The sequence below is a fragment of the Cibotium barometz genome, chromosome 7, assembly GCF_041138505.1.
Source record: "Cibotium barometz isolate CiBa-2024 chromosome 7, ASM4113850v1, whole genome shotgun sequence".
NCBI classification, from domain to species: Eukaryota; Viridiplantae; Streptophyta; class Polypodiopsida; order Cyatheales; family Cibotiaceae; genus Cibotium; species Cibotium barometz.
This window is the reverse complement of record NC_141052.1, coordinates 6,924,372-6,944,319: the sequence shown is the minus strand read 5'-3', so window position 1 is coordinate 6,944,319 and position 19,948 is coordinate 6,924,372. Positions and strand designations below refer to the sequence as shown.

Below are 19,948 nucleotides of genomic sequence, written 5' to 3'. Positions count from 1 at the left end.
GACTTGTATTCTTGTGTTTGCCTGTTTGACGTGCCACTTACTGAGCAGGGACGCCTGCCAGTGAGTCGTGAAGTTTGCTCTGTCTTCTGACGAGTTTTGTTGCGTGTGAACAGGTGGTAAGTGTATTGCACTTGTTTATTTTATAGCATTCTTTTTAACCTTTGTTTTTATAAGGTTACAGGCTCACACTCATTAATGAGTGTGAGCCCTCCCCAAATATTACTTGGTGTCCTTGGTAGGGTGGACACCCATTTTTGGGCACCCACGTTTGAGTCATGAAGGGTAAAGGGAACCCCTTATGTGTGGGGGTGGGTGCATGGCCACCTACCCACCCCCCACCTTGGAACTGGCCGCCTCCATGCAAGCTAGGGGGGCCGGCTAGCTGTTGGACGTATGCCCTCTCCAACACCTACATATGGGCGACCACCTCACCAGCTTGGGGATACGACTGTGCAGGCGACCATCCTATCAGACTCCTCTCCACTCTGTAGGCGGGTGCGCCAGATAGCAGGCGGCTGCGCACCCCTCCACCACAGGCGGCTGCGCTCAGATCTCCAGGCGGCTGCGCACTCTTCCCTCTTGTCAGTAGGCTGCTGCGCCCTGGTGTCCATCTCTAGCAGCTGCACTTAGGCGCCTCGGGTATTTGTCTTCCACTAGCAAGCTACAGGTAAGTGGATTGAGATTTAAGCAAAGGACTTTGATGTAAATCTGATAAGGGTTACTCTCTGCTGCCAACACCCGTTCGGTGCCGGGTAGTCCAAGCTTCTGGAGAACCACGGTCCATGGGTGCCGAGATCGGGAGAGCCAGGCGTCAGTACGGGAGCGCCTGTTTGTGCGTGGTCCTGGAACACCAGTGGGGCGCTCTCCGTGGATTCCAGTGAAGGCACAGGACCGTAGAGACTAGACTACTCAAGTGGATTGCTCTCCTTCGAACATCTACTTCGAGTCTCTTGTTTGGTAACTGTATTCATCTCAAGTTGTACATGGACATCATCTGGTTCATTGAACCCATGGAGCATTGTATCTTTTAAATACTCCCAATAATATATCATATATTGAGGGGAGGGTCGGCCCGTTCCGGCCCCAGTGCTGGTGTCCATTGATCAACATTTCATTTCATTGCAGTTTTCAGTTGTTATTAAGTTGTCCATTCAAATTGTGATATTTAAGTCGTGCTATTACGCGTGTGGGTGTCCAACGGAGTCTATTCCCACTTGACGGGATCGGTTTCATTGGTATCAGAGCACGGTTATTTCCCTCTTCTTAGTGGGGAAACGAACCTGTGTATTGGACACCCCGCTTCTAGCACACTTAACACAATGGACAGCCAAGGCAACCCTTTGGAAGTGCCTAATTCGAGGGGCCCATCAAGTGCCTCCCGTGGTTTTGATGCTTTACAGGGAAGGCACAAGCCCCTTGAGAGGGTAAATGATAGTGATTCAAGGGGACAACTGTCTCGAGGAAAGACGGTCATGCAAGAAGAAGAGCTTGATGCAATGAAGGTTGAATTGGAGCATATGAGAAAGCTTTTGCAGGCACAAGAGCTAGAGCTAAAATTTCTGCATGAAGATCCCCATGTGCAAAGTGCCATTGAAGCAAGGAAAACCGATGCAATGGTAGATGTGACTTTTGAGTCCATGGCACGGGAAGTAGGCAAGAAGCCAAGGGAGTTGGCACTTTCCTACCTCCTCCGCAAAGGTGACATCAAAGAGGGGGAAGATGGAGAGCTGAAATTCAGAAATCTACCTCGCTTGAAGCATGGAGATCCCGCATCTCAAAGGTTGAGGTTTTTTATGCAAAGGGAAGAGGTGACAGTCACCTCTCGTCATGCATCTTCTCCACAAGGCACAAAGGCTGACAGGTATATGTATACTAGTGCTCATGGAGGGCATGATGGTCACATGCATTCAAGACATGTATCCCATGGAGGGGGTGACAGGTCTGCCACTAGAAGAGCCTTGCCTACTGAGTTGTCTCATGGAGAGACATTGCCTTATGCAGGAAGGTCACATGCATCTGATTCTCAGGTTCGTGGAGCACATGCCACCGTGCTTCATGAAACTTCCATGATGGCCCATGGAGCCCATGCAGATAGGGCTGCCCCATTGGAAAAGGGGAAAAGAAAAAGAGAGGACCATGAGCCTCATGCCAGAAAGCTCAAGGAATTTAAAGCAGGTGACAAGTCCGTTAAGTTTGATGTTTTTCATGGAGAGCATGATGCTTCCAAGGTGTGAGCATTTGTGGCATAGTTTGACATTGCTTTCAGCGATGAGGACTTCACTGAGAAGTCTAAAGTACGCCATGCTAGCATGTTCTTGAAGGGGACCGCTGCTCATTGGTGGATCACTGAAAAGATCACCAAAGACCCTATTTGCACCTGGAAAGAGTTTAAGGACAGATTTTATGCTCAGTTCTTGCCACCTAATGCGGTGCAAACTCTCACCCAAAAGTGGGATAGACTTGAGCAAAGAGATAATGAAAGTGTGCAACAGTATGTCAATAAGTTTTGGAAAGTATTGCTTGAGGTAACTTCTTTTATGCAAATCACTGAGGATGAAAGAAAGAGGAAGTTTTGCTCCGGATTGCAACCAGCTTATCGTTCGGGCATTGAATTGCACCCGAAACATACTTTGCAACAGCTTATAGCCTCTGCTCTTGCTACGGAGCAATTGGTGCTCAAAATTAAGCAAGATCAAGGCGGTTCAAAGGGCAAAGATAAGGCTGTCTCAAATCTGCAAAAAGGTGGACAGCCACCTAAAAAGAACTTCCGGGAGACCCAGAAGGGAGGTAAAGTTGAAAATACCTCATCTAAAGATCATGGCTCAAAGAAGAACAAATTTGGCTTGACCCCCGAGCAAAGGGAGCAATATGCCAAGGAGGGGAAATGTTTTTCTTGCGGCAGCAAAGAGCACATGTTTCGACAATGCCCTGACCGCAAACCAAAGCATGAGGACAAGCAAACCAAGGCTAATGTGCATGTAGTTCCCGATGTGCAGGGAAACACAAAACATGATGCAAAAGAGCGGATGGTATGCAAAGCATGGGGTCAAATCAAGGATCAGCCCGCCTTATTCATGTTTGATGATTGTGCAACCGATAACTTCATCCCTATTCAGATGGCAGCTGCCTTGGGTATTGAGGTTGAGAACATGGGACCTCAGATTGAAGCAGAAGCTGCTTTTGTTGGTAAAGAGGTGCAGGTTACCCCACTAATAGGGAAGTTGCGTACATATCCAGGGTTACCTTGATAATGAGCATTTTTTCTTTGTCGCACCACTTAATGGATGTGATGTTTTGCTGGGCAAGCCATGGCATCATAGGCTTGAGCCCCGCAAAGAGTACAAGACAAACATGATTTCTTTTATGCATAGAGGCCGCATGCATTTCATTGATGCCGGCAAGGAAGGGGATTCCATCCCACTTGTATCTCACATTCAGATTAATAAAGCAATGAAAAAGAGTCTTTCTGCGTACTTGGTTTTTGTTCGTGATAGCATTGTACCAAGTTATCAAAATGTGGATGCTATGACTTATGATAGGCTGAATTTTCTTCATGCATTCAACGATTGTTTTGCTGATGCATTGCCAGGTGAATTACCTCCCCAAAGGCCCGAGGATCCTCGCATAGATCTTGTGCCAGGCAGTTCTCCACCTAACAAACCCGCATACCGTGTGAGTGCCGCACAACAAGAAGAGATCATGAAGCAGGTAAATGAGCTTTTAGAGAAAGGTTTGGTTCAGCCTAGTTTCTCACCTTATTGCTCTCCCGTGCTTCTTGTTCAAAAGAAAGACGGGTCGTTCCGCATGTGTGTGGACTATAGAGCTTTAAATAAGCTTACCATCAAGAATAGATTCCCAATTCCGGGTATTGATGACATTTTGGATAAGCTTGATGGTTCGGCTTGTTTCAGCCATCTTGATTTGAAGAGTGGTTATCACCAAATACGAGTGGTACCACAAGATGTCCATAAAACTGCATTCAGGACAACTTTTGGATTATATGAATTTTTGGTAATGCCTTTTGGTCTCACCAATGCTCCTGCCACATTTAATCATATGATGGATAGGATATTCCGACCCCATTGCAAATTCACAGGTGTATTCTTTGATGATATCTTGGTTTTCTCCAAGAATGAGCAGGAACATAGAACTCATTTGGTCACAGTGTTCGAAGAGTTGCGGAAGCATAAACTTTTCATTAATGCCAAGAAAAGTGAGTTCTTTCTTTCCGAGATACATTATTTGGGTCACATTGTATCCAAGGATGGAGTAACAATGGATCCTGCAAAGATAGAAACCATTTGGAATTGGCCAGAATTGCAAAACGTACATCAAGTACGTAGTTTTCTGGGATTATGTTTATATTATAGGCGTTTCATAAGGCATTTTGCTATGATAGCCACCCCTCTACATGATCTCACAAAGAAGAAAACCACTTTCAAATGGACTCCAAAAGAACAGGATGCCTTTTTGTAGCTCAAGCAAGCTATCATATGTGGACCCGTATTGATTGTGCCCGACTTGCAAAGGTCATTCGTAGTGGAATGTGATGCTTGTGGCGATTGTTTGTATAGGGGCTGTCCTAAATCAAGAAGGGCATGCAGTTGCATATGAGAGCCGTCGTTTGCATGATGCTGAGCTTCATATGGATATCTATGAGAAAGAGCACTTGGCTGTAATTCATGCCTTAAAGATATGGAAATATTATCTTCTTGGGGCTGAATTTGTAGTCAAGATAGATCATCAAAGCTTGAGATACTTTCTATCTTAAACAAAGCTTTCGGAGAAGCAGATGAGAATGGCAAACTTTCTTTCCATGTTTCATTTTCAGATTGTGCATACTCCGGGAAAGAAAAATGTGGTGGCAGATGCATTATCCAGGAGGCCTTATGTGGCCGCAGTTTCAGTGGTCTCTCATGGGGACTTATTTGCTATGCGAGATTTGTATCATTTGGATGTTGATTTTTGCCATATATGGACTGATTTGATGGCTGGTCACTCACATGCCTCTTATGTTATCAACGAGGGTTATCTTATGAAGGATAACTACCTATGTGTGGTGAAGGATTTGCGTCCAAAGGTTATGGAGGAATGTCACGCTCCACCTTATGCTGGTCATAGAGGTATCATGCCCACTACACGCATGATTCAGAGATATTTCTTTTGGCCAAGCATGCGTAAAGACATTGAGGCATATGTACGTGCATGTATTACTTGCCAAAAGGTGAAATTTGACAGGCAAAAACCTCCAGGTTTGCTTCAGCCATTGCCTATTCCCTCGCATCCTTGGGAAAGTATTACTATGGATTTTATTATGGACTTGCCTAAATCCCAGCATGGGAATGATGCTATTTGGACCATTGTGGACAGGTTTAGCAAGCAAGCTCATTTCTTGCCTGTCAAGAAAACCATTAAAGTTGATCATATGGTAAAGCTTTTTCTTGCTAATATTTTCAAACATCATGGTATGCCTAAATCCATTGTTGGGGATAGACCTTCTCCCGCCCACAAGCCTCCTCTGGCTTGAAGCACATGGGGGAAACTGCATGTATACTAGAGAAGTACACTATCTTGGTCCTCTCGAGCCGGAAGCGCCCTGGGAGCCCTAGATGTGTTACTAGAAGTATCTGTATCACTATCGTGTCGTGTCTTTGCCCTTCTTTTGAGATGAAGACTTGCCCTTGGTATTGTCCTTGTTCTTGGACAAACAATCCTTGGATAGATGTCCTCTCTTCCCACGTGAGAAGCAATGACTCCGACCTCTCTTTTGAAGTAAGTGCCTGATCAGAACTATTGAGAGACATCTTAATCTTACCTTGAGAAACGAGGGTGGACTCTTCCTCCAAGAGTATGGAGCTAAGGTCATCAAAATCAAGTTGAGTGGTTGTGATGTGGCACCGTAAAGCTTGAGAAACCACATCATACTCCGGGGGAAGCTTGGTGAGGATAAGTGCAGCCCTTCTTTTGAGATGAAGACTTGCCCTTGGTATTGTCCTTGTTCTTGGACAAACAATCCTTGGATAGATGTCCTCTCTTCCCACACATGAGAAGTAATGACTCCGACCTTTCTTTTGAAGTGCGTGCCTGATCAGAACTATTGAGAGACATCTTAATCTTACCCTGAGAAACGAGGGTGGACTCTTCCTCCAAGAGTAGGGAGCTAAGGTCATCAAAATCAAGTTGAGTGGTTGTGACGTGGCACCGTAAAGCTCGAGAAACCACATCATACTCCGGGGTAAGCTTGGTGAGGATAAGTGCAGCCAACTGAGTAGAGGACAAGCAGCACCCATTGCCAGTCACTGTTCATAGATAACTTTCTTTGCCCTTCTTTTGAGATGAAGACTTGCCCTTGGTATTGTCCTTGTTCTGACAAACAATCCTTGGATAGATGTCCTCTCTTCCCACATGAGAAGCAATGACTCCGACCTTTCTTTTGAAGTAAGTGCCTGATCAGAACTATTGAGACACATCTTAATCTTACCCTGAGAAACGAGAATGGACTCTTCCTTCAAGAGTAGGGAGCTAAGGTCATCAAAATCAAGTTGAGTGGTTGTGACGTAGCACCGTAAAGCTTGAGAAACCACATCATACTCTGGGGGAAGCTTGGTGAGGATAAGTGCAGCCAGTTGAGCAGAGGACAAGCAGCACCCATTGCCAGTCACTGTTCATGGATAACTTTGGCCTTCATGAGAACGAGTGCATAACACTGCCAGCAGGAAATAACAAACCGCAGAGTTGCCCTTCCAAAGTAACTGCCCGCATCGACGAATCTTGAGCAAAGAGATCCTCCAATTTGGACCACACTTGATGAGCTTTGGTAAGAGTTTGCACGGCCGGTGAGAACTCCTTTGTAATGGTCCGCACAAGCACTGAATGCACCTTCGAATCATGATTCTCCCAGTCTTGTAATTCCGCAAGGAATTCATCCTCTTGATCTTGGGTCCACCTCCAGGAGTTCTGAGGATGCTCGGGCTTCTTCTCACTGCCTTGAACAATCTCCCATAAACCCTTATGGATGAACCAGATCCACATCTTCAGCTTCCAATGGGCATAGTTGGTTCCGTCCGACTTGTCATCCTTGTTCCAACTGGTTGTCTTTCTTTACAGGTTTGTTCCAACTGCAACTGTTTCTCAATCTTAGCTAGCTGGTCATCTCGAGCTTTTTTCTCAGTTGTAGCTTGCTTTGACATTCTTCCTGAAGTCGGGGCTTCCTCCTAATTCTGTTGTTCAGCTCCTCACATTCAACCAGAACTGTGTGCGGATTGGGATCTTCTTGGTCTTTTGCTTCTCAAAGCTGGTGCTTGTCTTTCAGGCATTTGCCCTTGACCCTCGTATTCGGGCTAACATCTTGGAGATGGCAGGTGCAAAATGTGGTTTATGGAGACCTTGTAGCACTGGTTTGTCTCCCCAGCTTCTTCAAGAGTTTGAATCTGGTCCTCCTCAGCTAAGAGTGTGTTGGTCTTGGTCATCGGTAGCCATGTGTGAAGTGTGATTCAGGCTCATCATGACGATACATTGTCTGAAAGACAACATTCGAAATTTCTTCTTCAAGATTTATAAATTTTGGTACATAAAATTGCTGTCTATTACATGCACATTTGTGGACATACTTTACCCTCTGTTTTAGCTAGGATTAAGAGCCTTTTTTAGGCATTGACCAGCTATTTTATGGGATTTTTGGTGTTTTTCTGTCCAAGGACCTGGCTGACAACAGTCGGGTGTAGGGGCAGTTTCACGAGCTTATAAATAGCATGGGTCACTTCAGTCATTAGTCATCTGATCCCTTAGAGGTGGGCCTTTTTTAACATGGGTAAACCCTTAGAAAGGCCTCAGAAAGCATCAGTTGCTTTCTAACTTTTAACAATTGAGTGCCTACGACACCCTTATGAACACAACATAACACCCGACTATACACAAGACACAGCACTGCCCGAGCATCTACCTTGACTTGAGCTTGGCTCAAGGGGCTACTTCCTCTCACTTGAGGATGCATGTGGACTTCCTCATCCTTATTCATCATAGCTGGCAGAGTTTGGACCACAAGCTTTAACACACTATTTATGACGAAATTCTTCATTGGGAAAAAATTTCAGCAGTTTAGCCATCTTTTCCAGCTTTCTTCTAAGCAGATAACTTTGAAGTTTCTGCATGTTTTATGGACTATGTGACACAAGCACTTCGATGTTGCAGATTTCTCATTTTCTACGGATGACTTGGCTGTAAATTCTTATATTACAATCTTTTAGAAAAATAAATTCAAGGGCCCACTGGTATATCACATTCTTTAAGTCTTGTTGGGTGCATTTTGTGTGTAGAGGCTTTAGTATTGAAAAAATCGTAACATTATGATTTGGTCCACCATGTTTTCTTCGCCGCCTTCTCCAGAGGTTCTCAAAATTCTGTTTTTTTTTTTTGGCAGGTGGCTGCAAAGAAGGGGGCCAGCATTAGAAAGGGAATCTTTCCTAGGAAGGAAATTTGGAGCAATAAATGCTGAATTACCGCTGCAAAACAGTTGGACTTGCAATCATTGTACGCCCAAAAGAAGTCCAAGAAAATTGAAGCACCCTGGGCACTGTTTTGAGTCACGATTTAGCGGAAACAACTCTATACGTAGAAGTTATTTCTCTTCTTTTTTATATAAATTTCATGTAAGTCGCTAATTTTCTCCTTGAGCTAACTTTGGGCTGAAAAATAAGCTAAATCTAGCAGTTCATTTGCTCAGTTTCTGTTTTTGAAAATCTGCTTTCTCGTGGAGAGCTCGCCATAGCTAGGGTTTTTTCCTAGGATTTTAAATCGGAGAGAGAGGGCGGGGCCAGGGGCAGGATTTTAAATTAGTGAATTATGGGTATATGAAAAGGTTACAATCTTTTTGAGAGGAAAACTGAGGTTTAGGGTCACTAAAAAAGAATGTGGCAAGTGTATACTTAATTTGTGGCAATCTAAATTAAAAATTGAGACATTTAATTTATAAGTGGGCTAGATAGGACATTTATAGGATATTACTGTTTTGAGTCACGATTTAGAAGAAACAACTCTACACTTAGAAGTGATTTCTTTTCTTTTTCATATAAATTTCATGTAAGTCGCTAATTTTCTCCCTTGAGCTAACTTTGGGCTGAAAAATAAGCTAAATCTAGCAGTTCATTTGCTCAGTTTCTGTTTTTGAAAATCTGCTTTCTCGTGGAGAGCTCGCCATAGCTAGGGTTTTTTCCTATGATTTTAAATCGGAGAGAGAGGGCGGGGCCAGGGGCGGGATTTTAAATTAGTGAATTATGGGTATAATAACGTTGAAAAGGCTACAATCTTTTTGAGAGGAAAACTGAGGTTTAGGGTCACTAAAAAAGAATGTGGCAAGTGTATACTTAATTTGTGGCAACCTAAATTAAAAATTGAGACATTTAATTTATAAGAGGGCTAGATAGTACATTTATAGATATTACCTAAATGTGAGATATGGTACCTTATTGTGAGGTAACCGTAGGTATAGAACCTTAAGGAGGTAACCTTAGGTTAATTGAGAAGAATAAAATAAAATGATTGTTAATTTTTGTTTTCCTTACCCATAGTGTTTCCATCCAGTCAACTCTGATGATTTGGTTCCTTAATTTTGTGCAGAAACATTCTTATTTAGCTAGAGCAGCTGTGTCAGCAACGGGTAATGAGCCGCACGTGGCCACAAATGCTGCTGCAGCTCTCTCTCAAGGGGGATTGCTTGAGAATGCGGATCAAGAACTTATGGAGAACAGCTTTGAAAGGGATGACCTGGAGGCTTTGTTACTTTCAAAATTGCCTTCACATCCAAAAGTGCATAGGGGTCACTTACAAAATGGTCTTCGTTACGTTATTCTACCAAATCAGGTCCCGACAAATAGGTAAGTTTTTTTTTTTTTTTGGTGTGCCTTGATTATTCTTGGGAATTTTAGAAATATTCAACCCCCATCCCCCCCCCCCCCCCTCCCCTCTTGAGTAGATCCTTCTATGGTCCCAATTGGGTACTTCCTGCCCATAGGCAGCTTGGTGTTCTTGCGTTAAGGCATTGCAACTTTGCCCATAGGCAGCTTGGTGTTCCTGCATATCTCATAAAGGGGGAGGGGGGGGGAAACAACCACACAGGTGGTCTGTAATGCCAAGTGGGCTCACCACCTCTATCTGTGAGAAATGGGCTAGGCCTCCAGAGCCTCAAGAAAGCTTCCCGCCGCTTTCGCATGCGGTTAGAACCTCCTTGTAACTTCCCCCACTGATTTTGCAGAGGGTGTGAATGATGTCAAGCCAAATGCTCCTGATGGACTCAGCAGGTGGAGTGTGGGTACCCTCGATGGCCTTGCTGCATCTAGCGCATCAAATGTGCTAGGTTGTGATGCTACTGCAAATCTCCCATCTTTGGCATGAGCCTGGTTGCTAGTGGTTTGTAGATGGGGTTGTGACAGGTACTGCCGAAATACGATGGTGAGAGACTTGAAGGGCTAGCCCTCCCCCATCCTCCTCATAAGCCCTGACCAATCCAACTTCTGTGTGGCCCAAGCGACGGTGCCCCATGTAATGATCCGGGTCGAGGACCTGTCCATAGTGAAGATGCGGAGAATCCGCTACCAAATCTGTTGAGCCTTCGGGCAATCCGAGAGACAATGTCACTAAGACTCCTGAGGGTATTTGCACTGCGGGCAAGTTGTTGGCCGACCTCCAATTGCCAGCCAAGTGCCGACTGCTAAGCTCCTGTGTGCCATCAGCCAAAGAAAGAGGGTGATCTTTCCAGGTCGAAATTTGTCCCAAAGCCTCTTCCAGAAATCTGAAAGGAAACACTATGAGAGGCCTTGTCACTGCCAATGTGCTATTGCCTGCCGGGGTGCCATCAATCTCTGGCATCTGGATCCTGTGGCCTAGCCACGTTGTATATACAAAGAAGGGGCATCCAGAGTCTCCTCCCGATCCATGGGGTCATGCCAAGTCCACTCTCCCGGGTCCCACTATAGGCACGTGAGAGGTCGGCACTCCCATATCCATAGCCGCCAGAATCTCTCCCTGGCCACCTTGGCCGGTGGGGGTCTATGTGCCACTCCTGTGCCCAAAAACCAATCACCCTCACCCTTTGCAAGGTGTAGCCACTGAAATCCTCTCAGGGAAGCTCAGATCTCTCTAGTCTGCCATGGGATCCAATAGAAAAAGTGAGCAGACCACCACCGTCATTTGCTTTATGGACCACCACAAGAATATCATGTCTGGTAAACACACCTAGCCACATTGGGGGAGTCGGGTCTAGGATAGGAGTCAACCACTCCTGAGGGATAGCTGAGTCAATGTTGATGCTGAGCCTGTCTCTACCCCGGATCCTTGCTAGGCCTCTATCCTGCACCTTCGGGAGTAACTGCCTGTGGACTTGGTTGGTCCTATGCTCAAGGTGCCCCATGATACATGAGGTCGGGCCCCCAACATGTGGCTAGTGGTAAACAGATCAAGGGGTTCCAAACCAAAGGCTGCTGAAGCCGCTCCTCTGAGGTTATCGGAGCTATTTGCCTAAGGGCCAGCCTAAGGTGATCCCAAGCTCGAAGCAAGCTGGTTGATCTGTCCTCAAAAGCTGGGCCAAAACCGCGGTCTTGCATCTCTGTGAAAATCCATTTGGTACTCTGCATCCAAGGGCCCCCTAGACTCGGATTGCAGGCTGAAATCTGGGCCAAGAGGAAATCCTCCCAGGGCTCACCACCAGGAAGGAGTCTTTGCCGAGTAGGGCACGGCTCTGAATAGCAGGGTCAATGAGGCCTAGCCCCCCGCTACGACGTGGCTGAATGATCACTCTCCATGTCACCTTGGCCCTGGCTGGCCTCTTGTCACTGCCGGCCCATAAGAAGTTCGTGATCAACTGCTATACTTGGCCAATACATGCCAGAGAGTAAGGCCCAGCACGAAGTGATGTACCACATGGTGGCAAGAAGAACCTGGTTCACCACCACCACTCTACTTGCTAGGGAGAGCCTCGCAGAACTCCAGTACAAATGTTACTTATTGCATGCAAATGATGTGGTTTACTAGCGTGCTTTCTTTACTCATGTATTCACTCCCACTGGTGTTTTGAACAGGTTTGAGGCACACATGGAAATGCATGTTGGTTCAGTTGATGAGGAAGAACACGAGCAAGGAATAGCACATATGATTGAGCATGTTGCTTTTCTTGGAAGCAAAAAGCGTGAGAAGCTTCTTGGAACTGGTGCTCGATCAAATGCATACACAGATTTTCATCATACAGTCTTTCATGTGCACTCCCCTGTGGTTGTCCAGGTTGCAGACTCGTATTAGTTGTACCTCTATGCATTGCAAGAGTGTTAAGACTATGTTGAGGTACCCTTCTGATGTTAGACACTATTTTTTTGCAGGGCTCTGAAGAACCATTGTTGCCATTGGTACTAGAGGCACTGCATGAGGTCCGTTCATTTTTTTTTTCTGTCTGAAGTACTCCCATGGAGTGAAAGGTTTATTCTTTAAAGGGGCAGAGTTCTTTAATAAATTGTAAATGTATATAGTTTTCAAGTCTTGAAAGTGTGACACTAGGATCTTAATCTTGTTGAGATGTATTTGCATGATTGGGTCTCATAGGTCATCTTCGGCCTTAGAAGACGATAATATGGTCTGTGTGTGTGTGTATATGTGTGATATTTACCCCTGTTTTATGAAATTTCTTTTGTGATTCAGATTGCTTTCAAGCCAAAGTTCTTGGAGTCACGTGTTGAAAAGGAAAGAAGAGCTATTCTTTCAGAGTTACAAATGATGAATACTATTGAGTACAGGGTAGATTGTCAGGTAATTAAGTTTTGTTTGATGTAGTTAGTCAGTTGAATCCTGCATGTAAAATTTAGTGCAAAATAAAGAATGCATATTAGGTGAATATAATGAATTAATGTAGTTTATATGAGTTCAAAATTAACGGTCTTGCTGATCATCAAGGTTTGGAACCAGGCACTGTATGTGTAACCTTGTTTTGTTGTTTATGGACTTTGGGCCTTGAGGGCCTGTAGAGAAAGATATATGTCTTTGGTCTCTTAGAGACAGGGAAATTGTGCTGTAGTCAAGGAAAGGGAAAACATTCTTACAATCATAATTCAGAGCAGGTGGAGTATGTAAGAGAAGAGGGAAATGTGCTGCCTACAGCATAATCTTTCTGTATACAAAGGACTCGTAGATAGTTGCAAAACTATGCAAGAGAATGTAAGATCAAAATTTTATGGCGAAATGCTTACAATTGATGGGAAATTCTCAGCATGATGTGCCCTGCCAAGGAAGAGGGGGTGGACTGTGGAATTTGCCTGACAGGTGTGTTTTAGGAAAGAAAGGTGGTTGTTAATGGAGTGGATGTTTTACAAAAAAAAGTGTTTTTTCTTTTTTTTTGGGGGGCGGGGGGGGGGGGGTAAAAGTGCAATGGCCGCCTCGTAATAAACTGTTAGTGAGCTGCAACCAGCTGACCAGCATTTATCGATGGTTGGGCACTTCAAAGCTGCCAAGTGGCAGCCAATGTGCCACGCCCACATTTGGGCATCCTTTTCAGGAGGTTATGTTTTCCCAACAGTGCTCATAGGCTACCAATGCAGCTTACAATGCTCCTGCAGCTCTCTCCAGTGCTGCCTGGGCAAATGGACTTTCTCTTGCCTTTTTAGGTGGCAGATCTTATTGCCTGGTCACCCACGTGTTCATGCTGTTTTGCCAAGTTAACATGATGACTAGGGGGCCATTCTTTTTGGAGTATCCTAGATTCTTCGTTTTGAAATGCATGCAAGATAAGATTGAAAACAGATCATGCTGCTATAAAGCCTTAGTTCATTTTAGTCACAGCTAAGGTGTCATGGTTAAGTAGAATCAATATCTTCTCATTGACACTCTTAGCATTGTAACAAGAGGCATGAGAGACCACTCAATCACCATGACTCAATTTTTTGAAATGTCACAGCTTTTGCAACAACTGCACTCAGAAAACAAGCTTGGATACAGATTCCCTATTGGTTTAGAGGAGCAGATCAAGAAATGGGATGTTGATACCATAAGGGCATTTCATGAACGGTGGTATTTCCCTGCAAATGCAACTCTTTACATTGTGGGAGATATAGAAAGTGTGGGGAAATGCATTGAGCACATTGAGGTATGTTCTTGGGTTGTTCTGAATTCATCAATTTTGAGGTCTTTTACTTCTTCGTACGGGTCATCTCTGAGTGCGTACTTTCCCTTTGCTAATGATTCGGGTGATTGAAACCCCGTTCAAGCTCGTAGACTGCAGTTGAACTCACTGGTCTTTGCTTTCATTTGCAGAGTGTCTTTGGAAAAATGCCTACAGGGTGCTCTCCTCTTTCTTTAGCACAGCCTTCTGTCTCTGCAGGCCCTTCTTCCGACCGTCAAATGCCAAAGTTGGAAAGTTTTATAGCCGGGTCAGGTATTTCGGAACCTTCCGCGACAGGAGTTGCACCTGTGATACAGCCAGTTAGAAAGGAAAGGCATGCTGTTAGGCCCCCTGTTACTCATGAGTGGTCGGTACCATGGCCAGCAGAGAAGAAGGAACCCTTCATCTTTCAACATGAGCTATTACAAAACTTCTCAATGAGCTTATTCTGCAAGGTTAGTGCACATGCGCCCCATATGAGCTTTTTACGTGTTCTGATACTCTTGTGCTTGCTAGCGTTCGTGGTGAGGTCACATGCAGTCTGTATCCTGATTATTGACAATTTGGAAATTATAAGCAGCTTGCAAGGTGAAACCTAGTGCTTTTACAAATCTGATTGCAAAGGACAATGCTTAATAGCTACTCAAATTGGTCACCACCTAGAAAAAGCATTTTAGGCAGTCCATTATGTGCAATGGCTTAATTGAAGATGATGGTGGCAGACCTTTAAGACCTACAGGTCATATGCAATTGGAACACGAATTCTGTGGGAAAGTTGGAGGGCTTTTAGGGCACTCCTACTGATCAACAGCTTGTTTTAATTTCTGACCAGAGAAAAGCTCCTTGCAGATTCTGTACCCTCCATTTCGGTCACTTACACATGGTGGTCGCCATGTCAAGCCTCGATCATTGCAAATCAGTTCTGGTTGTCTAACCTTATTTAGCTATGGCAAAGGATAGATTTGCTTGGTAGACAGACATACATCCCATCTCAACTTAGGGAGCACCGGCATGGATGTGTTGAGAACATCCAATAATAAATCTTGCATATCGCACAGTAAACATTGTATTAGATCTAACAAAGAATTGTCCCAAAATTGTGCATATTTCCCAAAATTCCTAAATTTGAGTTTACTCCTTCAAACCCATCCTCACCTACGAATTTCGATGCCAAAACCTCGCAATCAGCAGCTATTCTAGAAGAAGTTCCCATAGCCAAACCATCTATTTCTAACAACAAGGAACTCAAAGGAAAGACCCCGTAGCCTATGCATCTTCATCAACAAACCTCACCAAAGGAGATAACCACATGCTCAAAGGCCTCATTCATCTACAGCCACTCCACAAGAGACTCTAACCTCATCATCAACAATACCCATGAGTCTCAAACCTGTAGCCTCTCTTATGGCACCCCTGTCAGGCTAGAGGCAGGGCCCCTTATTTACATCTCCTTGGCCCACACGTTTTTACATCCTCATTACAAAAGGGACACAACCAGGGAGGTTATAGCTAGAGTAGTTGTGTGGCATATTCGAAAGGCGAGAGGCATTATGAAAATAAAATCACAGAGTCCTATTGCGTATCTAAGGCCTGGATAATACTCCAGTTACATTCTAAATGCCTTATAATGGACTTATTGCTTGTTTTTGTTTGAATTTGGGATTGCATATGTACTCTAGAGACCTTGAGGAGATAAATTAAACATAATGTGCAGGTTTATGAGGTCTGCTAAGTCATCATTTTGATTGCAGAAACCTGTACAAAAAGTTTTGCGATATTCCGATTTGCGAGATGTCCTTATGAGGAGGATTGTTCTTTCAGCTTTGCAGTTTCACATCAACACTCGATACAAGGTGAGTTTGTATGTCTTTGAGACACTTCCTGCTTTTTTAAGGGTCTCTTGGGCTTGTTTATGCTTTTACCTTTGGAGTTTCAGATAAATACTCTGATACAAATTGGGTTTGTATGCATTTGAAAGCACATTATCAATGCTTTCCTAAACCATTAAGCAAACAGTAATGCCTGTGGGGATAAGTCAGGTCATGCTGTTTAATGTCATGGAATAGTTTGGTTTGACCAAGGGTGCATGTTGTGGCAGAGTGCGAATCCCCCTTTTACTGGGATTGAGCTAGATCACAGCGATTCTGGTAGGGAGGGTTGTGTCGTCACCACTCTCACAGTATCATCCGAGCCCAAGAATTGGAGAGCAGCTGTGAAAGTGGCTGTGCAGGAGGTTGGGCATGTTGTTTCACTATGACACATTCTTCTTTTTTCTTCTGGTCTGTTGGTGGGACTTGATTATGCTAATGAATTCCTTTGAATGCAGGTTCGGAGGTTGAAAGAGTTTGGAATCACGAAAGGGGAGTTGGCAAGATATACAAGTGCTCTGTTGAAGGACAGTGAACACTTGGCAGCTATGATTGACAGTATTTCTTCAATTGATAACCTGGACTTCATCATGGAAAGTGATGCTCTTGGGCACTCTGTGATGGATCAACAACAAGGGCATGAGAGTCTGTTGGCTGTAGCAGAAACTATCACTTTAGAAGATGTAAGTGTTGTGTGGTTTTGTAAGAAAAAAGAAGGGAGGTAATGTTCTTCAATTGGGTAAGTAAGTGATCATATGAATTGAAGCAGCTAGGTATGGAAATAGGCATGTCTGAAGGTATCCTGGAATGCCCTGGTTCTGCTTTGTGTTCCATATTGAACTCCTCCCTACCCTGCTTTTTATCTTGTGCAGACTGAGAGGACAAGGTGATGAGTGTGTGTGTAAGGTTTTTCTAGGAGTTACCATTTCTAGGAGTGCCGACTGAGATGACAAGGTGATGAGTGTGTGTGAGGTTTTTTAAAGAGTCACGATTTCTTGCTTATTTGCTTCAGCTTTTGGATGACGAGGCTGTGCATTTCTGATGAGGGGACTAAATGAACTGTGGTAAAGGTCCAAAACTGGAATAAACAATGATGTGTATCGATTTGCACACTATACAAGCATATAAAATATAGTGCTACTCTGAGTTGGCATTTCCTATCTTGCACAGCTGGTAAATGTCATGAGCGCTTTGTAACCATGGATCTCATATGTGCTTATGTGTGTACACTAGTTCGGACTGAATTGAAATGGTCAGTAGTAATCTACAAGAACTGGTCCTTGTGAAACTGTTTTTTTTGTTGGAAAACGACTTAGCTGAATCCATGTCAGACAAATTGAAGCTGGAGGATTACATGTGGATAATCTGGTTCTCATCTCCTGTTTGCTGAAAATCATTTGATTTACTGGTACCTCCTATATATAAGTTATGATTAGGTGCCCTCTGGTCATGGGTGTCACCAGATGCTTCTCCAAATAGAATCATGAATGTATGTATGAAAAGGAAAGGAAGAGTGTTTTAAGGTCTTACAAAAGACCACAAGGGTCTATGAGACCAAGGTGATACATGAAGTGTATATTTAACATTGGCATGAAAACATGAAAAAAAAATATAAACCTACTAACTGAACTACTTCAGAATAGATCCTGAAAATTTTCAACTTAAAAGCTAGATACGAATGTAGCAGGATGAAAGGCATGTAACTTTGAGAATACCCAGAAGTACCCACGTAGCATTTGCTCCTTGGCCTCTGCAAAAAGAGTCTCTGGGTCATGAGTGGGCTGTGGTGCATCTCGAAACCTCTGCGTAATTGTGGCTACTTTTCTCCGCATGTCTGTCTGAGGCTGTCTAGTGTGGGGCCTGGGATGTGTGTCTCTTTTACTCTGATAGAAACATCCACCTTGACTCCAGTCAGTGGACATGGTACAGGGGTGAAAAACGCATCCAAGGGATGCACCCTATATTATCATGGATGCCTTAGAACTAGTCCATCACGCAAAGATAGAAGGTTCCCCAGTTCTCTTCCTGCAAACTTTTGTAGCTCGGTAGAAAGAGGTAAGGAGGCGCAGTGACTGTCCAAATAGTCTCTCTAGCTGTTGGTAGATTTTCCCTATATTTTCTCATCTGCAGAAGAGCTAGGTGGAGGCAATGCTGATCAGTGTTTTGAATAAATCTTGAGAGTGCCCAAAACCATCCTAAAAAAGGCAATGGAACTTTCTGTGGATCTTACAAAGACGAGATATTTGAAGAGGTAAGTGCTCTTCTATCTCAATCTCTCCGACGTCATAAAACATTAGAAATTAGAATGTTGTGAGTTTCCTGTGGTTCACGTTGTAGGTGGTGTGATCGGACTCTGGTCTGATTAGTATTAGCCCTTCAAAGCTGGTCGACTTGTTCTGTGAGCCAAACATGAGGAAGATGAACATGCAGGGCTGTCCCGGGCTGATGTGGGAGTGCTATGGGTTGTCTATGTTTGTCCTACATGTGCTTTATGCGAGAATGCTCCCTTGTGCTGAGCATTGAATCAAATTCAGCATATGCTTTATTTTGTTTTCATACTGTGCCGCAAGAAACAAGTGCTAGCCAGTGGAGAATCCTTGGGCACCTGCAAAGTTGTATTTGAAGCAGAGTCCAGACTCCTTTTTGGTAATCTAACCATAAGGGGGGGGGGCATCTTTGGCCCCTAGTGTGGAGTAGTGTTATCTTTTTCCTATATGGCATGCTTAGGGCACATGATCATATGTTACCTATGTTTCTGTAAATACGATGGCCTCTGGATGAATTCATCTGTAGCAATGTGTAAGAAATGATCCTGGCAGAAACTTATCTTTGTGGTAAGATTCGGTGGTTCAATCCATGTTCAGAAGATATGTAATGGGAGGATGTCACATCTGAATGATCTAGTTGGCCTCCTGTCCAGTAAGGTTCAGGTTGGGAGCATCACGCCTATATTGAAAGGTTCGTAGTCTATCCATATGAATGTCCCTAGAGAGAAGCCGTTTACTAGATCTCTGTTATGCAAAATAGGCATGTGCCAATGCATACTTCTGATGAACTCCTCGATTCCTTAGATTCTTTTGAGGTGCGCACATTGGTTACAAAGGGATTACTCTAGTGTTTTAGTAGGATAATCACCAATATAATAATAAGGCTAAACATGACCATGAACATTGATAGATTTGACAGGGGGTTTGGACTTGAAAAAGATGGGGAGCTAAACGTGAATTCAACCAAGTCATGCAAATAAATCTATTGGATTGTGAATTGTAATCCTCAAGATAATTAGAATTTTGGATTCACAAAATTAATTCCTAAAACTATGTAGCAAAATATGCGAAGAAAAACCTAAAGGAAATGTCAATCAGGAAGTTGTCCTTGATCAATATGAAAGGTTGCATGTTTGGTTGTCCTTTTCACCAATATATGGCCAGATGTACCTCGCGAACTCAAGCATTGACTCAAATGTATATATCGATAGTCTGTTGTGCTTGGATTGATTTGAGGGGATAACTTGATTGTAGTATTCCTTGGTGTTTCAATGTCAGTGATGAGTCGGCAATGATGGCAGAGAAAGAAAGAAAGATTTTATTAACGTCTTCCAAAAGACCGACTCGGTCTATGAGACAAATCAGTGTACCTGTGTGGGGTATCCCAACAAAATGAAAAAGTACTGAACTAAAAAGCTGAATTTGGGTGTGCAATAAGTACAATGAGTGGGGGGGAGGGGATGGAGCTCTACTACTAGGAGAATGCAAAGCTATATGCATGGAGTATACAATCATGATATGCAACCTAGCTAGCTCCATCCTGTACCATACTGGGGGTATAAAATGGTATACATCAATGAAGGGGGTGTCCACAGCTCCCTGAAGAACATGCCTGGGTCTGCTTTGAAGTGAGCCAGTCGCTCCGCATCCTCTCTGTGAAACTGAGCTCTGATCTCTGT

General features: G+C 43.9%; 1 protein-coding gene across 4 annotated transcripts in view; it reads left to right on the top strand.

Moving 5' to 3' along the window:
- Positions 1–19,948, top strand: part of LOC147636629 (stromal processing peptidase, chloroplastic-like) — a 118,901-nt gene that overhangs the window by 8,203 nt on the left and 90,750 nt on the right. For all 4 annotated transcript variants that reach the window (XM_086800075.1, XM_086800072.1, XM_086800076.1 and 1 more), the window contains exons 3-12: positions 8,420–8,648; positions 9,616–9,872; positions 12,072–12,270; positions 12,366–12,413; positions 12,682–12,789; positions 13,931–14,119; positions 14,287–14,589; positions 15,886–15,987; positions 16,233–16,367; positions 16,461–16,685. In XM_086800075.1, the coding sequence (XP_086656201.1) occupies positions 8,420–8,648; positions 9,616–9,872; positions 12,072–12,270; positions 12,366–12,413; positions 12,682–12,789; positions 13,931–14,119; positions 14,287–14,589; positions 15,886–15,987; positions 16,233–16,367; positions 16,461–16,685 (1,795 nt within the window). The remainder of the gene's footprint in view (positions 1–8,419; positions 8,649–9,615; positions 9,873–12,071; positions 12,271–12,365; positions 12,414–12,681; positions 12,790–13,930; positions 14,120–14,286; positions 14,590–15,885; positions 15,988–16,232; positions 16,368–16,460; positions 16,686–19,948) is intronic.